Below are 21,404 nucleotides of genomic sequence, written 5' to 3'. Positions count from 1 at the left end.
TATCATCAACTGTCCTTCATGTCAGGATTGGGAAATAGGATTGGTGTCCTCTTACATCTTACTGCCACTTCTAGACCATGAGTCCTCGGCCATCATTTGATGTTCCATATTCTCTGTTTCAGTTACTGGAGAGGCCCTGGGCCTCTCACCCCAAGTCCTGCCTTCATTCTGCAGGTCATGACTGCAGCATGAAGTTGAGACCTCATCTGCCACCAGGTCCTTTTTGTTTTTGTTTTTGTTTTTTTAATTTTATTTTTAAAACTTTACAATATTGTATTAGTTTTGCCAAATATCGAAATGAATCCGCCACAGGTATACCCGCGTTCAACCTTCTCCTCCATGTCCTAAAGCTACTCACGCCTGTGGCCAACCCTCCTGGATCTGTTGTTTTGCTTCCAAAATACGAGTGAATAAATGGATTGGAGTGTCTGGAACATTAGTGATGATGAGAGAGTGAAGAAGCTGAAATGTGGAATAAGACACACATTGTCATCTCCAGATGGCAGATGCCAGAGAGATTTTCAAGAATTTTTTTTTTTTTCTGAGACAGATATGAATTAGTAAGTGAAGAAGACAGAAGAAAGGCACAAAGATGTGCTTTCGATCTTCCTTCCTGTAAAATTTTTCTCCAGATTTTTCCTCCAAATATGCAAAACAACCCTATCTCAAACCTAAAGCATTCTGTGCCAGTAGCCTCACTCAGGGGGAATCCGGAAGATGTGTATATACTGTGTGTGTGTGTGTGTGTGTGTGTGTGTGTGTGTGTGTGTGTGTATAAGTGATGGGGTTGACGCCATGGGAGGTAACGCACAGAGTGGGTTGGTGCACAGTGTCAAGCTGTACTGAACTGAATAGAACTCCCATCCTCGCAATATTCTTGTCCACCTAGAATCTCAGAAAGTGACTTTCCTTGGAAATTATTCTTGTAGATGTAACTAGTTAACATGGGGTCAGACTAGATTAGGGTGGATCCTGACCTCATGACTGGTTTCCCAAGGAACACCTGGAAACTCCCAGATACTAGAAGAGGCAAGAAAGCCTTCTTCCCTGGAGCCTTTGGAGGGAGCATGGCTCTGATGGCACCTTGGTTTCAGACTTCAGCCTCTATATCTGGAAGAGAATGGAGTTTTGTGGTGTGAAGCCACTCAATTTGTGGTGACCTGTTAGAGCAGCCTCAGGACACTGATACAGCAGGGGAGGAGTACCTTGGTTTCAGCCTGGTTATTCTTCCTTAAAAGCTTATTTCACTTCAACTGTTAAAGGAAAACCAAACTTCCCTCACCATTTCTCCTCCTGGCCTCCTGTCTCCATCACCAGCCTCATCTGAGTTAGAAGAATTAAAAAGTGGGCTTTCCTGGTGGCTCAGTGGTAAAGAATCCGCCTGTGATGCAGGAGACCCAAGTTCAACCCCTGGGTTGGGAAGATTGCCTGGAGAAGGAAATGGCGAAGCACTCCAGTATTCTTGCCCGGAAAATCCCATGGACAGGTGGCCAAGAGTCGGACACTAGCTGTCTCACTTTGTAGTGCAGCAGAAACTAACACAACACTGTGAAGCAATTGTGTGCATGTGCGTGCTCAGTCATCTGTGTGCCAGGCTCCTCTGTCCATGGGATTTCCCAGACAAGAATACTGGAGTGAATTTCCATTTTCTTCTCCTTGGGTCTCTCTGACCCAAGGATTGAACCCACGTCTCCCGTGTCTCCTGCACTGGCAGGCGGATTCTTTACCAATGAGCCACCTGGGAAGCCCAAAGCAATTATACTCCAATTTAAGAAAAGAAAAGGAAACAAGAAAGTTAGTAGGAGCACCTAATGAAAGGTTGTTGTTGAATCACGCGAATACACCGGGATTCTTGGCCCCCGGAGGAGAAGAATTCAATCCGGGGCCAGAGACGAGGCTTGATCGCTCAGAGCTTTTGTGTAGTAAAGTTTTATTAAAGTATAAAGGAGATAGAGAAAGCTTCTGACATAGGCATCAGAAGGGGGTAGAAAGAGTACCCGCTTGCTAGTGTTGACAATGAAGTTATATACTCTCTAATGAATCCAAAGAATGTCTGGAGGTTGTAAAGACCTCATCAGACCTACTCCCATAATTTACATTTTAAGATAACAGAATTAGCCAGAAGGTTTAATCCAAAGACTGTCCTTAGGCAGGATACATCATTGGTATATAATCCTAAGGAATGTGGAGAAAGAAAAAAAGTTTGTCCTTTCTTCCTCCTTGAGAATTCCAGACCCCTCTCTCCTTGGGGACCCCTAGATTTCCTATCAACCTGCCTAGGAAATGACTCTCTCACTAAGAACTATTTCACAGCATGTTACATAACCCAAGGATTGAAAGATACATCTGAACTTTTTGTTTTTCCCCAAGTCAGTCAGGTTAACACTTGAAAACTCATCTGTAATTCTAGAACACATTTCTCACTTATGCTAATATATGACACTTGGCATTTTATTTTCATTTGTAAGTTATTTTTCTTCAAGTGTGGATAAAAGTCCATTGATATGTCAAGTCTGACTCTTTGCTTAGAAAGATCCAAACAAAAATGTAACAGTGGGAAGTGGAAAGGGATAAATAACCCTAAGAAATGACCCTTCATTTTGATCCCTTAAGGCTTTACTTTGCTGACAACTTAAAAAATGCACATGTAATTGCTTCCTGGGAAGAGAAAGCAGGAGTTGGTAAAATGGGGTTGCAAGTGCTTGAAACAAAGATAAAATAGGAGATTCATCTGCTGCTCCCGTGTTCCTTTTTAAAGATGAGTGTTGGGATTTATGTCTGCCTTTTCTTGGATTGTCTGTTACAATAGGGGACTTTTATTAGCTCTGCAAAGGAAGCAATTTAGTGGTCCTGTAGGTTTCTCTTCTATTTGGATGAAAGAAAAAAAACTAGAAATCTTTGGGCATCAACTTTTTTAGGGGAATTATCTTTGCTGTCACCACTCAAAAGAGTAGGCTCATAAACTGGGAGGCGAAAACATGTTGTCCTCCTAAATCTTTTTCTTAGAGACAATGTAAGTCTACCGGATAGAAATTCAGCAAAATTGAAAAGCTACATCGGTATTCAAATTATAGGACATTTATTGTTCCAGTTGGAACATGTTTGTTCGGATTTAAATAGTAACGTTATTGTTCTGGTATGATTTTCAATTTATCAATCAAAATTATGTTCTTTCATTTAAGAAATATTTGTTTTGTGTTTTCTGTACTATACTTTGGAGAATACACTAGAAAGGATAGCTACTCTTGTTATCAAGGAGCTTATGGGTCAAAGGGTGAGGGACATGTTGGTTCTTGCTAATATTTAGCGAGTGCTTTCTGTGTGCCAGTCTTTCAAGTGCTTTATATGTATGAACTCTTTCCATCTTCAAAAGCTGTATGAAATAGGTAATATTTTTTAATCATTATTTTACCAATGAAGAAACCGAGGCACAAAAAGTTTAGAAACTTGCCTGAGGTCAGACATCTCAGTCAGTTCAGTCGCTCAGTCGTGTCCGACTCTTTGCAACTCCATGGACTGCAGCACACCAGGCTCCCCTGTCCATCACCAACTCCGGAGTCTGCTCAAACTCGTGTCCATCGTGTCAGTGATGCCATCCAAACATCTCATCCTCTGTCTCCTCCTGCCTTCAATCTTTCCCAGCATCAGGGTCTTTTCAGATGAGTCAGTTCTTCGCATCAGGTGGCCAAAGTATTAGAGTTTCAGCTTCAGCATCTGTCCTTGCAATGAGTATTCAGGACTGATCTCCTTTAGGATGGACTGGTATGATCTCCTTGCAGTCCAAGGGACTCTCAAGAGTCTTCTCCAACACCACAGTTCAAAAGCATCAGTTCTTCGGTGCTCAGCTTTCTTTATGATCCCACTCTCACGGCCACACATGACCACTGGAAAAACCACAGCTTTGAATAGATGACACTGTGTTGACCTTTGTTGTCAGACACCGAGGAAGTGGTACATTCAAGCCACAAGCTCAAACAGGTTAACCACAATGTTATATTATACCTCAAGTTGGACAGAAAAGACATACACATATCAATAATAATAAATAACTAATAATCACTAAAAAAACGAAATGATAAATGGGGAGATCATTCTGGGTTGATATGGTCAAGGAATCCTTGATGATATGAAACCAAAATTAGATCTGAACAATATCATTTATATTGTTGTCGTGGAGCTGTGCCTTAGTATATGGGAGGTTCTGAGAAGCACGCAGGAGAGGAACTTGGGTGTTTAATTCACTGCGTCTCAAACTTCTTTGGCTATGAAGCCATTTAAAATTTTTTAAATTTTGACCACCTGGCGCAGCTTGTATGTTAGTTACTCAGTCGTGTTCTCCAGGCAAGAATGGGTAGCCATTCCCTTCTCCAAAGGATCTTCTCTATTCAGGGATCAAACCCGGAGTCTTCTGCATTGGAGCAGATTCTTTACCATCTGAGCCACCAGGAAAGCCCTTATCAGCTCTTATTTCCTGAGCAGGGATTGAACCAAAGCTCCCTGCAGTGGAAGCATGGAATCTTAACCACTGGACTGCCAGGGAAGCCCCAGAAGCCATTCCCAACGCCCGCCCCAAGGAATACTTAATAAACATCTTTTTAGCGTATGCATTGTCAAGCATAATTTGGGAGAAAAGAATCTATTTTAGAATCATTTATTTACAAAGGCTCCCCTGGATTCTCCACATTTGCTGTCAGTGGCCAGAAAGGATCTAATATTACAGGGGGAAGGGCCACTGGAAATGTCTGTGGATAGAATTTATAGGGTATGAATGGAATTCATGAAAACTTGACAGGATATCAAGTTTTGTTTGTTAACCAAATAACTGGGGCTGTATTATTATCACTACCTCTAGGAAAGCCTTGATAGATTGGTTTTCTCTGGCTAGGCTGAGGAGCATTTTACTTTACATACAGAAAAGACAGTTCTGCTTTCCAGTGGCTCAGACAGTAAAGAATCTACCCACAATGCAGGAGACCCTAATTCCATCCCTGGGTCAGGAAGATTCCCCTGGAGAAGGAAGTGGCAACCCACTCCAGTATTCTTGCCCGGAGAATCCCATGGACAGAGGAGCCTGACAGGCTATATAGTCCACGGGGGTCGCAAAGAGTTGGACACGACTTAGCAACCAACACTTATTTAAATGTCCCTGGTCTTCTATCATTAGTACCCTAGGGACAATGTCTTCTTCTATAGTCATTTTTTACAACATTTTGTCCATATTATAAGGATTGTTTTATAGTCAAACTGGTCACCTGTAAATATAATCATGCTCAATGTCTATTAATGGACCTTGTGTTTTCTTTGGCACAAAAAAGTACAACCAGAGAAACCGAAAGTCATACTCCAACTCCCACTTTGTAAATTTTTGTTCTTTAAACGATGTAAGAATTTCTATCTGTTAAGTATCCTCTTTCTGCTAGAAACTGTGCTATATGTTTGTGTATGTCTTCTCATTTTGACCTCACACTGCCCTAGGAGGTAGGTGGTATTCCCATTTTACACATGAGGGAATGGAGGCACAGAGACATGAAGTCTTCTGCCTGGGGTTAAATAGTAAATGATCAAGGAGTTTGAATTCTGGTTTGCCTTCAAAGCCCACACTTGAAACTCCATTGGATCACTTCCTTAAAAGGAAAAAATTACTGGAGATTAAATCAGCACTTGCAATACTAGAATTTAAAGTATTTCAGGGAATTGAATCAAAGATACACCATTCCTTAGATGACTAAGCAAGGCAATCATTGCATTGTCAAACCATATCAGCTAAAACTTAAAAGTTTTTTTCTAATAGTCTCTCTGACTTACTTGAAAAAAAAAAAAAAAAGACCATCATATACTGTTTCATAGCTAAAAGCTCCTCGTTTAGTCATTCTTCTAATGTTTGTCCATTACACTCCTAGGGAGGCAGGATGGAGCCTTCTCCCTTCTTCGACATGTTATTAGGAAATGCCTCTGTTTTCTGGCCTGCTCTGGGACAGACAATAAGCTTTAGCTTAGAACACGTTTGGAGGTGTGTGAGGGAGTGAACCAAGTGTGCCTGGAGGCACCAGTCCATGCCTGCTCCTGCAAAGCCCATGAAAGCCCAGCAAACTTTTGGGGACTGACACAGAGGACCAGAGCCATCACCAGCTGGATGTGGGACTTTAGTGGCACAGATGCAATGTACATAAATGACTCTCATTTTTGTTCTTTGGAGCTGTTTCCTTCTCAGAAATTTCTGACAAAACTGCTAACAAAAGATACATTAACTTCTATTCTAGAATATAGAGGATTGAACAGAAAAGTAGGCTGTAGCTAAGGCAGGAGGTTTCATCAGATAGTCTTTTTTTTTTTTTTTTTTAAACAATTTTGCCAATAAACAGGCAAAAAAAATACAGGAGTGAGTCTAACTTCCCAGTGTAAGATCCCTAGCATTCTTTACTACATTATTGCCCATACATTATCCACATTCTTACCCATGTATGAATGGCTATTTGTGAAGTGTCTGATAATTTAAGAGGAGAGAACTTGCATGTATTAAAAGCCTACCACGTACCAGACAGAGTGCTGGGTGCTTTTTGTATGCAATCTCTTTTATTTTTTTAAAGGTTTTAAAAATTAATTAGCTTATTTTTGGCTGCACTGAGTCTTTGTTGCTGCACATGAGCTTTCCCTAGCTGAGATAAGTGGGTGTTGCTCTTCGTTGCTGTGCACAGGCTTCTCACTGCGGTGGCTTCTATTATTGCGGAGCACAGGCTTTAGGCGTGTGGCCTCAGTAGTGGTAATGCACGGGCTTAGCTGCCCAGCCACACATGGAATCTTCCTGGACCATAAAGATACAACACTGTTTCTGGGAAACATGGACAGTTTTTGTGTGTGTGTTTTTTTTTTTTTTTTCATTTCTCCTCTATTTCCAGATAGATTTAGACACTCAGTTGTCCTGCCTGAACTGTTCTGTTGTTCTTGGTGGCTTCCAATCCTGAAATACAAGACTATATTTTTCACCAGTAAGTCTGCTATGGTTCCACAACCTAAAGCATTGTATATTATTCTCATTCATATATGAATTTGACAAATGTGGATCAGAAAACTATCAGGACTCAGAGGAAAGGCAGAATTCAATGATGGCCCTTTCCCCCTAATTGGCAAGTGACAGCTTTATGGACATGGCTGTTTCTGCAGCATCCAGTGGAATCAATCACATGAGTCATGTCTGTAGCAGTGTTCTTGACCTTGACCTTGACCTTGAATGTGACTGGTTGGCTGATAACATGCTACCTGGTGAAAATCAGAGTATTTTTCATAGTGTGATATTTTTAAGAAATTATCTTTATTTTTCATTGTTTACCTAGACATGCCAATGAATATTTAGGCCACATTTTGAGCAAAAACTCACAAGGTGTTTGTTTGTTTGTTTTCCAAACTTCACGTGTGTACACAAACAACACAATTTTAAGGGTTTGCATAAAAGAACAAAGCATAAGAAATATAGTGAGATACAAGCTCATAACCAATGTTCCAATCAGTGAGCAGATCTGATTCAACATGAGAAAAGTTTACAAAACAAGTCTGTGGTTTGTAGGAAGCACTATCTGGTGACGTGTTGCGGGACACGATCCTTGTCCCATCGCAGGAAGCCTTAGGCAGGTAGAGCGGGATGTTCACTCGGCCTCTCAGGGAGTGACGGGCAGGTCAGTGTTTCAGGAAAAAGGTTCTGACTGACTGCGGGTGCTGTCAAGAGGAAAAGCAGGCTTTGTCCATCAGGGTTGGCAGTGATATCTATTCTCTCTTTTGATTTTAACTTTACCTGAACCCTTTGATTCCCTTCTTCTCAAGCATTGAAGGAATTAAAGTTGGGAAGTCAGCAAGTGACGATCCAGGGACTCAGAGAAAAAAAAAATGTGAAGATAAAGTCCCCAGATGATCCAACAGCTGTGTCTTAATTAGCAATCGGACTCCTTCTATTGAAAGATTGCAAGACAGCCACCAGTAGGCAGGAAAAAAGAAAACAAATGTTTTCACAATTAAAAAAAAAAAATGGATCTAGGAACCTATATGGTTGAAGGAAGGAGACAAATGTAACTAGTTTATGCCTCACATCTCATTTTGCTTCAGATTTTTATTGTACTAGTAGCTGCTTCATAGGCTTAACTGTTAGATATTTGGTAGTTTTCTCTGTGAGTTCTTCTTTAAGACCTAAAATACTTGTGTCCTATAAATTTGAAACTACGAAAAATGTCTCCAGTCTTATTTATTTAAATTATGATATAAATATTGTTTAAACAAGGTTCGTTTTCTAAACTCAAAGGAGAGGTTCCATTAGCTAAAACAGTGTCTTCTTCCTTATCTTTCCTGTATCTTCCCCAGTAATTGCTTTCTTTGATTTGATCTCATGAAAATTAGAGTACTCAAAAGTCCTCTGCATCACCAAACCAAAATAAGCGAGTTTGGAAGCAGAAATACATTCAATGCGTTCTCTTTTGAGGACTCACCAAGCTAAGAGCTTCAGAGTATTAAAGCCATAAAGAATCCTGTCAGTTTATAGTTATTACAAGAAAAAAAAAAAACCCAAAAAACAAACCCAAAGTTAGTGTTAATTTTTCACAACTTCCCTTCTTACCCATATCAATAATTTCAACTTATTATCCACCCATTTCATAAGGTTTTCACACTTTCTTTAGGACCTTCTGACCATCCCTCCTACTTGAATGAAACTACAACCAACTTTCCAATTCACCCTAAACCTTAATTCTGCAAGCCTCGGTCTTTCTGCAGGAACTTAATACAATCCAGTCAAGTTTCTCACATTTCATTTGTATGTTAGGAGGGAAAAAAAAGAGCTGCACTTAGGAAATGAGAGTTAGCTGAGGTTCTATCAGCTTGCGAAACAGCTTGATAGTAGCAGAAACAATCATATTATCATTCTCCCCACTACCACACTGTTGAAGATAAAAAGAAAGGGGGCATTGCCAATTTTCATCTAACATTAGTTATGCAGAAACTTCTAAAGAAAAGGTTCAATGCACGGAGTTTAGCTGACTAGAGAAGAATGCTGTAACAAACTGACTTTCCAGCCAAGTATCTGCAGAAAAAATGGCAACAAAATTCCAAGGTGACTCTGCTAGCTAGAGTCATAATTATCCACAGTAACCTGCGAGGAAGGTAAACTCTACCAGATGATGGAAATATTTTCTTTCCTTAAATGATGTTAATGTCTGCTAAACAGTTGGGTAGTTCATATGAAATGAAAGAGAAAGAAAAATCCAGTTACTATTAACACCAAAGAAATTCACGCCAACCGTAAACCAAAGGTGCTTTGGTACTACAGCCGGAGCAGACGATGGTGTTACAGGGGAGCAGGGAAGTCCCTGATGGTTAGCTGACAGGCTTATGGAAGGCTGGTGAGACCTGCCATGCGGCCCATGAGGCCGACACACCACCATGTCCTTGACAGGAGCTGTAGAAACACACGCTAATCAGCTGGCTTGCTAAAACAGAGTGCAACATCGCTGTGCTGAAAGTGACTTCAGGCTTGTTGAAGGGTCTTGTTCATCTGAGGAAACCATGCTTGGTGCCATAGATTAGACACTATGGTCTCAAGCGGAATGCATGTGAAGTTTCCAAAATATTTCCTCAAAGACTTTATTCAGTTTTGGTTTGTGACCTTAGCTGGAAAGCATCAAGATGGACATGGGGAGGCAATTCAGAAGGACATCTGTGAGGATTTAAGTTGGGCAGCTTTCAGAAGATGAAAAGGTGTTTAAAGTTAAGGCCTTTATCTGCAAACAATAGTATATTAATAAACTCTATACCATATTTACAAATGCATTCTCTTGTATTAAAACTAACAGTATTCTGTTCACAGTGCCATTGTTTATACAGGTAGCAATCCCATAATACTCATGTATTTTGGCATGGGAATCAGTAGCGCTTGATATTTACAGAAGATGTACAGGTGTGAAAATAAACATGTCACTGAATCTGAGTTATTGATAAAAGACAGATAGACTAATGGTGCAAAGGAATGAACTGTACAGCACCTTCCCCTCGCATAGGATAGGAAACGTGGTTTCTTAAATTGAGAAGATGCCAAATCTCTGACCCAAAGTGGCATGGACTCCATAACAAAACAATGAACCCCCTGTTCACATTTGGGTACATGATTATCACGTTGAATAATCTTTGTCCAGAGTTTTAGATCCATTGTCTAGTGCACAAAATAGAAAAGTTAAAAAGATTTATTATTATTTTATAATAATAATTATTATTAAAATAGAAGGTACTTTCTCTAACACTCTCTCTCGTTTGTGCTCTTGCACTTAAGACCAATATCCTTGGAGTTCCAAATATGCTGGTGTTTTTGTCATGCAGATCAGCAGTCTGATGGCCGAGGCTAAAATGCTCTGGACTCAGGAAGTGCCACCCGTCACAGTGTGACCCAGGGCCCGAAGGGCCACGGCAAGAGCACCTCTTTCTTACTCCCTAGTCTTCTCCTCCAGGGCCAAGGCGGTCCCTGGAATCAGCTCCCTCATCGTGGAATGGAGTTGCTCATTTCGGCAGCTAATGCTGAGGTGACGGATGGCTTCTGTACACTTGGGAAAAGGAGGGAGGCAGGTGAGTGGGAGGAGGGTGGATTCCGAAAAGCTCCTGGATGATGTCCAGAGAGGGGCCGGTTTGATCAGCAAGAGCCCCTCGAAGCATCCGCCCTCCCAGAGGCCTCTGCGCAAGGAGGCTGTCAATCTCAGCGTGCAGAGCAGGGCGCAGGCCTGGCGGGCCCTACGGGGCGTCGCCTTCAGTCACAGTCTGCTCCTCGTCCTCAGTCCCTGGGCCTTTGTGGTCTGGGCTGCCATCGCCACTGGTTCTGTGCTGTTTGGGCAACAGGCTCTTCCACTGGGCTTTGTTGTGCGCGAGATGGCTTAGCATGCTCTCAGACAGGGCGCTGTGTCCTGTGAAGTGAGCCCATTCCCGGAAGAGGGGCTCCACGATGTAGGTCATGAAACCTGAAACAGGCAAGGCCAACGTCATCACCAGCAGGGCAGTAAGACCACTTCTCACACGATTGGGCCCATGATGTACTCGGCCCCAGGGGTATGGAGGCCTCCAAGATGTGGTCCCTGCCCTCAGCCTAGGAGCATAAGGTAAGTCACCTTAGGCTTGGCATTTAATCTCTTGATGCCTCTGTTTTTGCATTTGTAAAGTGTTAAGAAGGGTACCAAACCCATAGAGTTGTTAGGACAATGAAATAACACATGTGAAATGCTTAGAAAGTTCCTGGCACATAGCAAACACTCAATAAATGTTGGCTATTACTATTTGAAGAAGATCCACTGGAGAAGGGATAGGCTACCCACTCCAGTATTCTTGGGCTTCCCTTGTGGCTCAGCTGGTAAAGAATCCGCCTTTAATGCAGGAGACCTGGACCCTTGGGTTGGGAAGATCCCCTGGAGAAGGGAAAGGCTACCCACTCCAGTATTCTGGCCTAGAGAACTCCATGGACTATATAGTCCATGGGGTCGCAAAGAGTCGACATGACTGAGCCACTCTCACTTTCATTTGAAGAAGGATAAAGACATATAAGGAAAAAAGTTAAAAAATAAAAAAATGAGCTAGAACTAAGGAAGGTGGCTGAGGGAGGGGAAGAAAGGGAAAGTGACACCAGGAAGCCACACGTGGTTGATTTAGACCATCTGAAGAGTTCATTCATACATTTACCCTGAAGATATTTCTTCAGGATTATCATTTCACATTTTTGTCTTACTTTCAATTACGTTAAGCAACCAGGTATAGATAATAAAAGTTCATTAGTCTTCAAAACAGATTTTTTCCTGCATAAAAGTTCTGCTTGAATGATGAGATAAGATGGGTTGATATGAGACTTCTTTGTTAGCATGTCTGTTCTCTTAATTATTTTAGCCTTGTTAAACTTTCTGATCACGTCTCACTGTTAATGTGCTTTCCATATTAAGCATGATTTATTAAAGCAAAGATAATTTCCAGTCTAGGTTGGAATTATTGGATTCATCACAAACTTGGATATATTTAGGTTTTATTGTATTTCCCTTGAAATGTTGGTATTGGGAGAAGGGGACTTCTGTGGTATGGGGAGAGTCAAGTTTTTTCAGCACAGTGAAATCTTCTGACAACTATCCCTGTGTGTTTATAGGCATGTGAATTATTAGGCTTGACTGGATTATTTTTTTATTGGACAAACATCCTCCTTTGAGGATGCTCTGGAGATGAGAAAAGGATACGTTGATTCTAAATGTTAGTATATGTGTCTGCATTCTCTCATTAGATGTGAAATACGATTTAAATATTATAAGATGATGTTAGATAACCTGACTCTAAGGAGTAAAAAGTTAAGCCAGCGACTTACTGTGTACATTTTGATAAGGTTATGTAGGGAGCCAGACAATTAAGATTTCATTCTGTAATGTTCTTGCTTGCTATTCTAGACTACCTCCATATCTAATTTTGAATATCTTGCATCTTAAGAGATATTATATATCTAAAAAGATAGTCTGCAATATTGTTATACTATTTTGAAGTTTAAGGTGTGAATATTTACCAGGTTTACCCTAAGTATTAAAAAGTTACAAATCCCACACTTAAAAATCCAGTACTTAAAAACTTGAGCTCATTTTTTTCCTGAAATTACTCTGGAGTTGCATCTCTATATTTCTACTCATTAGATATAAAGACCTCTTATAGGAGATAGGAGAGTGATTTTGAAGTCTGAATAGACACCGTGAGGCAGTTTTTCTCATGAAGCAAAGCTTCTGCATGATTAGATTCGAGGCTGTCGCAGAGGTCCCCACTGTATTTGTGCAAACTGACTCAGATGGTAAAGAATCCTGCCTGCAATGTGGGAAACCCAGGTTTGATCCCTGAGTTGGGAAGAGGCCCTGGAGAAGGAAATGACAACCCTCTCCAGTATTCTTGCCTGGAGAATCCCATGGACAGAGGAGCTTGGTGGGCTACAGGATTGCAAAGAGTTGGACACGACTGAGCAACTAACACATTCACATTCACCTTGACTTTGTGGGGACATTGTCCTCCTGAAGGGGTACATGTTGGGGAGGGGAGAAATGATGGTCTCAGAGTTAACAAGGATTAAAGAAAGCCTCTTTTTCTTTATCTTTCTAGCTTTTGTTTTTTTTAATGGCTTGCAAGATGTTAATTCCCCAACCAGGGATTGAACCTGGGCCCCAGGCAGTGAGACTGCTGAATCCTAACCACTCAACTGCCAGGGAATTCCTATCTCCTTATCTTTCTATGAAAGTCAAAGTGTTAGTCACTCAGTCGGGTCTGACTCTTTGTGACCCCATGGACTGCAGCCCTCCAGGCATCTCTGTCCATGGGATTTCTGAGGCAAGAATGCTGGAGTGGGTTGCCATTTCCTTCTCCAGGGGATCTTTTTGACCCAGGGATTGACCCAGGCCTCCCTCATTGCAGGCAGATTCTTTACACTGAGAAACACCAGGGAAGCCCATCTTTCTACAGGTTTCACCACTTGGAGATTCATTTAATTTAGCACCTTCTTTTTGAAAGGCAGAGTTTGATGGGAGTGGGGAGGAAGGTGGGTGAGGGGTGGATATTAAATCCTTGTTTCACTTGGGTAAATGTGAATTACTTAAGAAGAGAATCAGATCAAAGCCTGAGATGGCACTCAGGAAAACCTCATTATGAATTGGGAAAGGAAAAAGAGAGGACATTTTCAGTCCCAAGGGAATCAGGACAGAGGAACTACCTGCATTATTCACACCCACTGGAAAAATACTTGTTTGGGAGGCTGGAGCGCACAGCTCCCATTAGACTCTGTTTATCTATCTGGGTTTTTGCAGTTTAGCCTGATATGCCCCTGCACACCACACCTCCCAGCTTTGAACCTACAGAGGTGGGAGATGTGGAATGGAGACAGAAAGATTTATTTGCTGAGGGTTGTTTTATAATCACTCTTTCTCTTTATTACTGGTGTGCTGGCGTAGCATCCATGGGATTTTCCTATGCACTCAATCCTCATCCCATTTTAAAAACAGGTATCTATGGTAACCACATTTTCCTGAGCTGAAAATCAGGACATATGATCTGACAAAATAAGTGTGTTCTCATGACAACAAGAGAATAGAATCTCGAAATCAAGTCTGTCTTTCAAATCCAGGTTGTGTGCTTAACAATGTGAGTGCTTTTCTCTGGGGGGTGAAAATGTCTTTAACAGGTGCCTGGCAAATTCCTTTCTAACCAGAGTTTAACAAACTGGGCCCCGGGATTAGGATTTGGGTTAGGGTCTATTTCCTTTGAATCGCATCTGCAGAATTTCCAATCAGATACAGCATTGGATCCAAGGAGGGTGAGATTGAATTCTGTTGATACTGCTGCCCTTCGCCCTCCCCAGCAATTCTGTAGCTTTCTCTGCTCTGGATGCTTCCTGGGTTTTGCTTTTTATAACAACACCCCTCTCCCTTTTTCAGGTGAAGGAATCAGTTTAATTGTAAACAAAACATAACAATATTAAGGGCAATTGGGAAAAAAATTATCAATAATTTCAGTGTTCCAATATATCTACTTTAATATTTGCATATTCCCTTCAGATTTTTAAAAACTAGATTAATTTTGTTCCTATTTCCTTAGGTTGACTTTGAGACTCTTTTGTGAGACTATGGATTCAATTTCACCCTCAGTAATTGGAAGCATATCATTCTAATTGCCTGGTTTTCTCAATTTTCAGCTGATATTTTTGGGTGCCCCGTGCCCTCCCAATCTCCAGACATTGAACCTTGAGGCTTACTGCACTGTGACTGCCTTAAGTTGTCTTAAGGCAGTTCTGTCTAAACTGTCTTAAGGCAGTTAAGAAAAACTTAAAAACTGGTACATGTCAGGGCCATAGTTGATAAGTAAAAGAGTTCAAGTTCTGACTTTGGTTTTAACTGGAGGAAACTGCAAGGAAAAGAAAGACTTGCTTTAAATGTAGATGGAATTGGTAGAGTGTTTAAAGAAGTGAGAGAAACGAATAGTTATTTTAAAGGAATTAGCATTACAGTTTAACACTTTATTGAAATTGACACTTGAGAGTGTGGCCCTAAGAGAACAAGACTGAAAATACATTTTGAAGTGAAGAAGCATGGGACCCCACATCACATGTGTTTCTGGGCCTGAGTCTGGGGACCCAGCCTTTGAAATTATGCATTGAGGATGAAGGGTAGTGACCAAAATGGAAGGATCCGAAACTATAGATTTTCCATGTTTCAAGTCCTAAAGAGAGTGTGAGCTAATCTGACCTTCAGCAGCCAACAATTGATTCTTGTTATTTTCCTTCATTTGGTTTTGATTCAAGTCTAAACAACAAAGTTAATACAAGTTGTTTATTAAGGGTCCATAACAAAGACTTTACTCTAGTTTTCATCTGAATTGATAATTATTTAGTAGATAGGTCATGACTAGAGTGTTTATTTGGATTCGGTTATTCAAAGGGCTTTGATTAGTTCGGATCTTTCAAAAGCTGCGTGTAGATCTTCTTTGTGACTCTTGGCCGAGGTGCCAAAATTATTCATTTAAAATTACAATTGAGCTCAACTCACCAATTTGTATACTAGGGATTGAATCTTTCTGTTGATTGCAAAGAGGACTGATTTCCAGTTCAAATTTCTGTTCAAGATCACCTAAGAAGAAAGAAGAAGAAACACATTGGTAATGGAGAACTTGCAATTGTTAATGGTCTAGTTGGAAGGAGTTACCTGGGAATTACTGTTTCTTGCCTTGTTGCTAGGAATGCTCTAGCAATGACTGACTCTGCCCTGCTCTGGTAATTTCTGTGAAAATTTAAAATATCAGAGTATCAATGATCATTTGCAATAGGCCCATTGTTAATAGGTATGCTCTGGGATTAGAATAAACTTTTGAACAAAACTTTATAAAAACAGGAAAATGAATGGCCAGTTTCCTGATATGAGATGGAAGTTCTGGTTTGAAGTTACAGATTAAGAAAACAGGTTTTACGTTTTTCCCTCCTTCCACTCTGCCTGACCCTCATCTGGTTTCACCTGAACAACCAGGAATAATAAGTAGGCAGGAAACAAGGAAGAGGAACTATTTATAGAAAGATCTCATATGAGAGTATCTCTAGCTACAAAATTAATCAAAATAAGGGTCTGATTCTTTCATTCTGACTCCTTAGAATTTTACTTAGTATAACTAAAAGTTAAATAAAGTATAAAGGTCAGGATGATCTTTTTTTAAAAAAAAATTAAAAACTTTATATTTTTTACTGGGATATAGCCGATTAGCAATGTTGTGATAGTTTCAGATGAACAGTGAAGGGGCTCAGTCATACATATACATGTAAGGATGATCTTTCTTTATAATGCCTCTGTCAGCTAGAAGACCAAAGGAGAAATACATCATGCAAAGCTTTCTCAAAATGCTTTATCGATTCTTCCTGAAGGTGAAAAATGGTGGGTAATTTTCTCATTGGGAAAAACAATCTGGTTGATCATTAGAGAAGCTGGTTCTCAGAACCACTAGCTGAATTCACCGCTGTGAATGCACCCCTCTAAACCAGAGGAGAAAAACACATATATTTATACCATGTTTACTGTGTGTCAGGCACAGTTCTAAGCATTTTGCCTATTTAATTAATTTAATCCTCACAACAAGCTCAATAAAACCCCCATTTTACAAGATGTGGACATTGAGATGAAGCATAGAGAAGTTTGTTGACTTAAGTCCTTATGCAATGAGGAGGGGAGCCTAAATTTAACGCTGGAAGTCTGGCTTCAGAAGGTCTGCACTTAACCACGGAGCTACCGTCTTTTGAGATGCCACATTTCTGTCATTTTCTCTGACTGTAGCCATGCCTCCCATGGTCTCTAGGGCCATGGTGATTCTCAAAACCGATGTGAGGAAATCACTCTGGCTTAACCTGAGGGGTTCAGGGAAGCCAGGTGATAACGGCCTTGAGAGGACAGGTATGACACCATTTAGTATCAAAATGAATTCTCCTCAAGTTTATTTCACTCCTCACCTCCTAAGCTCCATTAATAGGGATTTTTCAGTCAAGCATGACACTTGGAGGGAAGTTTCTCTTCCTTCTACCTTCTGTATTGAGGCAGCAAATCTCCTTTATTTCTGTCGAAATATCTCTTTTCCCTGGTTTCATTCTAGTCTGGCTTCTTTCTTTTTTCAAATTGAAGAATAGTTGATTTAAAATATTAAATTAGTTCCAGGTGTACAACATAGTGATTCAATAATTTGATAGATTATAGCCCATTTAAAGTTATTATAAAATATTGGCTATTTCCTATGTTGTACATTACATCGTTGTGTCTTATTTACTTTATACTTAGTAGTTTTTAACCTCTTAATCTCCTACTACTGTCTTGCCCCTTCCTCTTCCTTCTCCCAGCTGGTAGCCTCTAGTTCTCTGTATCTGTGAATCTGTTTCCGTTTTTGTTTTTTTTTTTCATTCATTTGTTTTATTTTTTAGATTTATATATAAGTGAAAACATACAGTATTTATCTCTTCCTGTTTGACTTATTTCACTAAGCATGGCACCCTCCAGGTTTATCCATGTTTTCACAAATGCAAAAATTTCATTCTTTTTTATGACTGAGTGGTATTCCACTGTGGACTTCCCTGGTGGTTCAGAGGTAAAGAATCTGCCTGCCAAGGCAGGAGATGTGGGTTTGATCCCTGGGTCAGGAAGATCCTCTGGAGAAGGAAGTGGCAACCCACTCCAGTATTCTTGCCTGGGAAATTCCTGGCAGGCTACAGCCCATTGTGTTGCAAAGAGTCAGACACGACTTAGGGACTAAACAACAGCAACTAAAGTATTCCATTATATATATATATATGTATGTGTGTGTGTGTATATATATACATATATATATATGGGCTTCCCTGGTAGCTCAGTGGTAAAGAATCTGCCTGCAATGCAGGAGACTTGGGTTTGATCCCTGGGTCAAGAAGATCCCCTGGAGGAGGGCATAGCAACCCACTCTAGTAGTCTTGCCTGGAGAATCCCATGGACAGAGGAGCCTGGTGGGCTACAGTCCATAGGGTTGCAAAGAGTTGCACATACATATACATATCTCACATCTTCGTCTGGTTTCTTAAAAACTCATTCTTATTTTTAGCTAGTTTCTTTAGTATTTCTTCCCCTTCAACTACACATGTTGCCCTACTTGCACTTTCTAAGATGACTCCCATTGTCATAGTCTCCACTTCAGCCTGGTATACAGGGGCCTCAACAGATCCTCTTATTCTTACCTTCTCTGGAACCAATCTGGTCTATAAGGCACAGGGATGGTCCCTTCCCCATACCTCTTTCCATTTCCACTCCTCTCTATCCAGATCAGTGGGACTTTTCTGCAATGATGGTTATATTCTCTCCATTGCCCACTATAGTAGCCCCTTGAAATAAGACTAATAAAACTGAGGAACTAAATTTTACATTTAATCAAATTATTTTAAATTTAATGGCCACACGTGCCTTGTGTCTATCCTACTGGACAGTGCCGTCACTACACATCCTTTAATACCCAGCTCAGATTCTACCATCCTTAGCACTAGATCTTCTCCTGTGACCTCCACCATGAGAGGATTTTCTTCCAGTTGGATCATTTATCCTTTCAACTATTTCAACGGATTTATAAAGCACTATATATTTCAGACACTTTGTTAATCAATGTAGAAAATACAGTGAGGAAAATTGCAGTTTCTCTCCTCCAGGAACTTTACTAATTAGTATTTTGAGCTTGTGAGACATTAACTTTAATACTTTGTCTCCTTCAGGACACCCCCAGTGGAGCTTTGCACATAGGAAAATCACAGCTTTGCTGAGGATTAGACAAGGCTGGAAGCAGATGTTCAATGAAAACTTCTGGGAATCTTGGTTGACTGAGAAGATATCAATATGTTGTTACCATAGGACAGAGATTCTACTTTTTTTGAGTCATTGAAAGGAAGAGGATGAATGATGTTTGAGTTCTAATATCTGTTCTGAGAATTTAACACTGTCTTCCTAATTCATGGAATCTCATCTTTCTTTCTCTCTCTGTCCTCATCCTTGATTTTGGGGCTTTTCCTTTGCTCAACATCATGAATCATCAGAGATATTTTGGCAGGAATTGTTAGCAGTCAGTGGAAACCCAAATCCTAAATGGAAAGCTGGAAGAAGATTAATCAAAATGATACAAATAGTGCTTTATAGAATTTCTAAAAAAATTATTCAGTATGGAGGACAAGCAGTTTGGATAACCAGAGAGTCTAGTCTTCTCTTAAGTAAGCTGAACTTCTGCTAGATCATATGGCTATTAATTAAAAAGGACCTGACACATCGTCTGTACTTTCCTTTCTGTGCCAGGAGACATGATATGGAGCAAAGTATATGAAAGCTCACCCTTAGCGATCAGACTCACAAATGTTCTAGGTTGTTCGCTTATAATACTACTTGTTTTTTAGTCACCAAGTTGTGTCCAACCCTTTGCAACCCCATGGACTGTAGCCTGCCAGGCTTCTGTGTCCTTTGAATTTTCCAGGCAAGAATACTGGAGTGGGTTGCCATTTCCTTCTCCAGGGAATCTTCCCGACCCAGGGATGGAACCTACGTCCCCTGCATTGGCAGGCTGGTTCTTTACTACTGAGCCACCAGGGAACCCCTATAATGTTGCACATGAGTATTATTATGAGGACAAATTTTTGCAAAGGCATCTTACAGATTACCTTTATTGGTTGATTCCATCTATTCCACTTAGCTAACAACTTTGATTCGCCAGCTCTGTATGCCTTGCCATCTGCCCAAGAGACACGATCCCTGCCCCAAGCAGCTCATAATTCGGAGAGTGTAAGATAAGTAAATGAAAGGGTTAAACTTCAATCAGTGTCAACAAGAACACATGATTGAGTCAAAACCAAGAGGGACAGGGTGGCATCTTTTCTCTGTCCCATTGTTTGATATCTAAGGATGAAGATCCTAGCCCTTCTCTCATTGGGCTATTTCAATATTTTCTATATTTTATAGTAAAGTATTTATCTTATCTAATCTAACCTCCCGTCTCTAAGTTCATCATATTTCCTTTTGTTTTTCCCTCAGTGGTGATCTTGTAACATGGGCAACTAGAAGTGACCTTTGGATTACTAACCACTCACACTCATTTGAAGTGAAATTTTACAGAATGGACACTACATGAGTGCTTTTACCCAAGGGAAGGAGATGGGGAGCAGAGCCTTCTGGCCCCATGTGAACCCAATCTGCTCTGTTTTGTCTTCTGTCTTTGGGACCATCTCAATATCTTTGACTCATCTTTCTACTGAGGCGTCTCCAAAAGGCTCACTGTTGCTACTTGACCCCCCCACAGAACGGGTATGTGGGACACTTCAGGCTTTATTTGTTCTCGGCCTCTCAGACCTGAGACTGTCGCTAACATCAGGGCACTGTTGTGCCTGAAAAAACATCCTGAGCACTGAAACCAGGCCTGAAGAAACAAGCTGTATTTACAGGCCAAGATCCCACCCAATGTCCAGATTCTGCTGCTAATTCATTGCCTTACTTCTGAATGAGGTTAACCTCTTAAAAATTATACCCTAACTTGGGACCATTTGTCTTTTCACAATGTATATATGAGAGGATGAACTCTGACTAAATATGCTCTATTTCTTTATTCACTTTAAGAAAGCAAGGGAAAGAAATACAAAAAAAGCCCAAGTCCTTCTGTCAGAGTGGAAAACATTGACCCCAAATGGCATTTAGTTTTTAAGCCGTGCTCAGCTCATTAACACGAAGGTCAGAGTAAAAGACAAACTGTCCTGCACCTCTTATATCCACAGAGAAAAACCATGAAAAAATTATCTATATCCCTCTATTGCTCATGTTACTGTACCTCGTTACTACCTGTTTCCATAGTAAGTCAACTTATTTATTTTTAAATTATTTCCAAAAAAGGGCCAGACGGTGTGCAAAAGGTTTAAAGAGAAAAGTGGGGATAATAAGAGTTGATGAAATAACAAATGTCACAATAGACGATCCATTTCTTGTTTTATTAGGATAAACGCCCAAAAGGAGAGGGGGTGATGAACACTCAGCAATTGGATCCCTACTAACCTTGCCTGTAGAATTCTTCGCAGACCCTTTCACTCCATTGCTTGCTCATCTCCCAGATTCTACAAGGATTGCAAATGTCAGCACACTTCAAGGCAATCTGAGAAATGACAGGGCAGGGAGAGATGGTCAAAGGATGATCCTTAAGCAGCAAATGTACCCCAAGCCCAAGGGCAGTCAGACCTGCCCTTCAACCTCACGGTACCAAGCCCATATTTACAGAGGCCTCCCTGACGTGCCTCTTCAGGAAACAGCACTTATTCACCACCGCACAAAACCCTCATTCAGAACTCCCACTTTACATCAGTGAGAAGGAGAGAAGAGTCACCA

General features: G+C 40.7%; 1 protein-coding gene across 4 annotated transcripts in view; it reads right to left on the bottom strand.

The window, feature by feature from the left end:
- Window positions 1–7,290: 7,290 nt before the first annotated feature.
- PDE7B (phosphodiesterase 7B) overlaps window positions 7,291–21,404 on the bottom strand; it is a 379,394-nt gene continuing 365,280 nt past the window's right edge. For all 4 annotated transcript variants that reach the window (XM_061428070.1, XM_061428069.1, XM_061428068.1 and 1 more), the window contains 3 exons: window positions 21,078–21,174; window positions 15,558–15,638; window positions 7,291–10,979 (listed from right to left, as the gene is read on the bottom strand). In XM_061428070.1, the coding sequence (XP_061284054.1) occupies window positions 10,756–10,979; window positions 15,558–15,638; window positions 21,078–21,174 (402 nt within the window). In that variant the 3' untranslated portion in view covers window positions 7,291–10,755. The remainder of the gene's footprint in view (window positions 10,980–15,557; window positions 15,639–21,077; window positions 21,175–21,404) is intronic.

Source organism: Bos javanicus, chromosome 9, assembly GCF_032452875.1.
Source record: "Bos javanicus breed banteng chromosome 9, ARS-OSU_banteng_1.0, whole genome shotgun sequence".
NCBI classification, from domain to species: Eukaryota; Metazoa; Chordata; class Mammalia; order Artiodactyla; family Bovidae; genus Bos; species Bos javanicus.
Note: the sequence above shows the minus strand (reverse complement) of the source record. Positions and strands in the feature narration are given on the sequence as shown.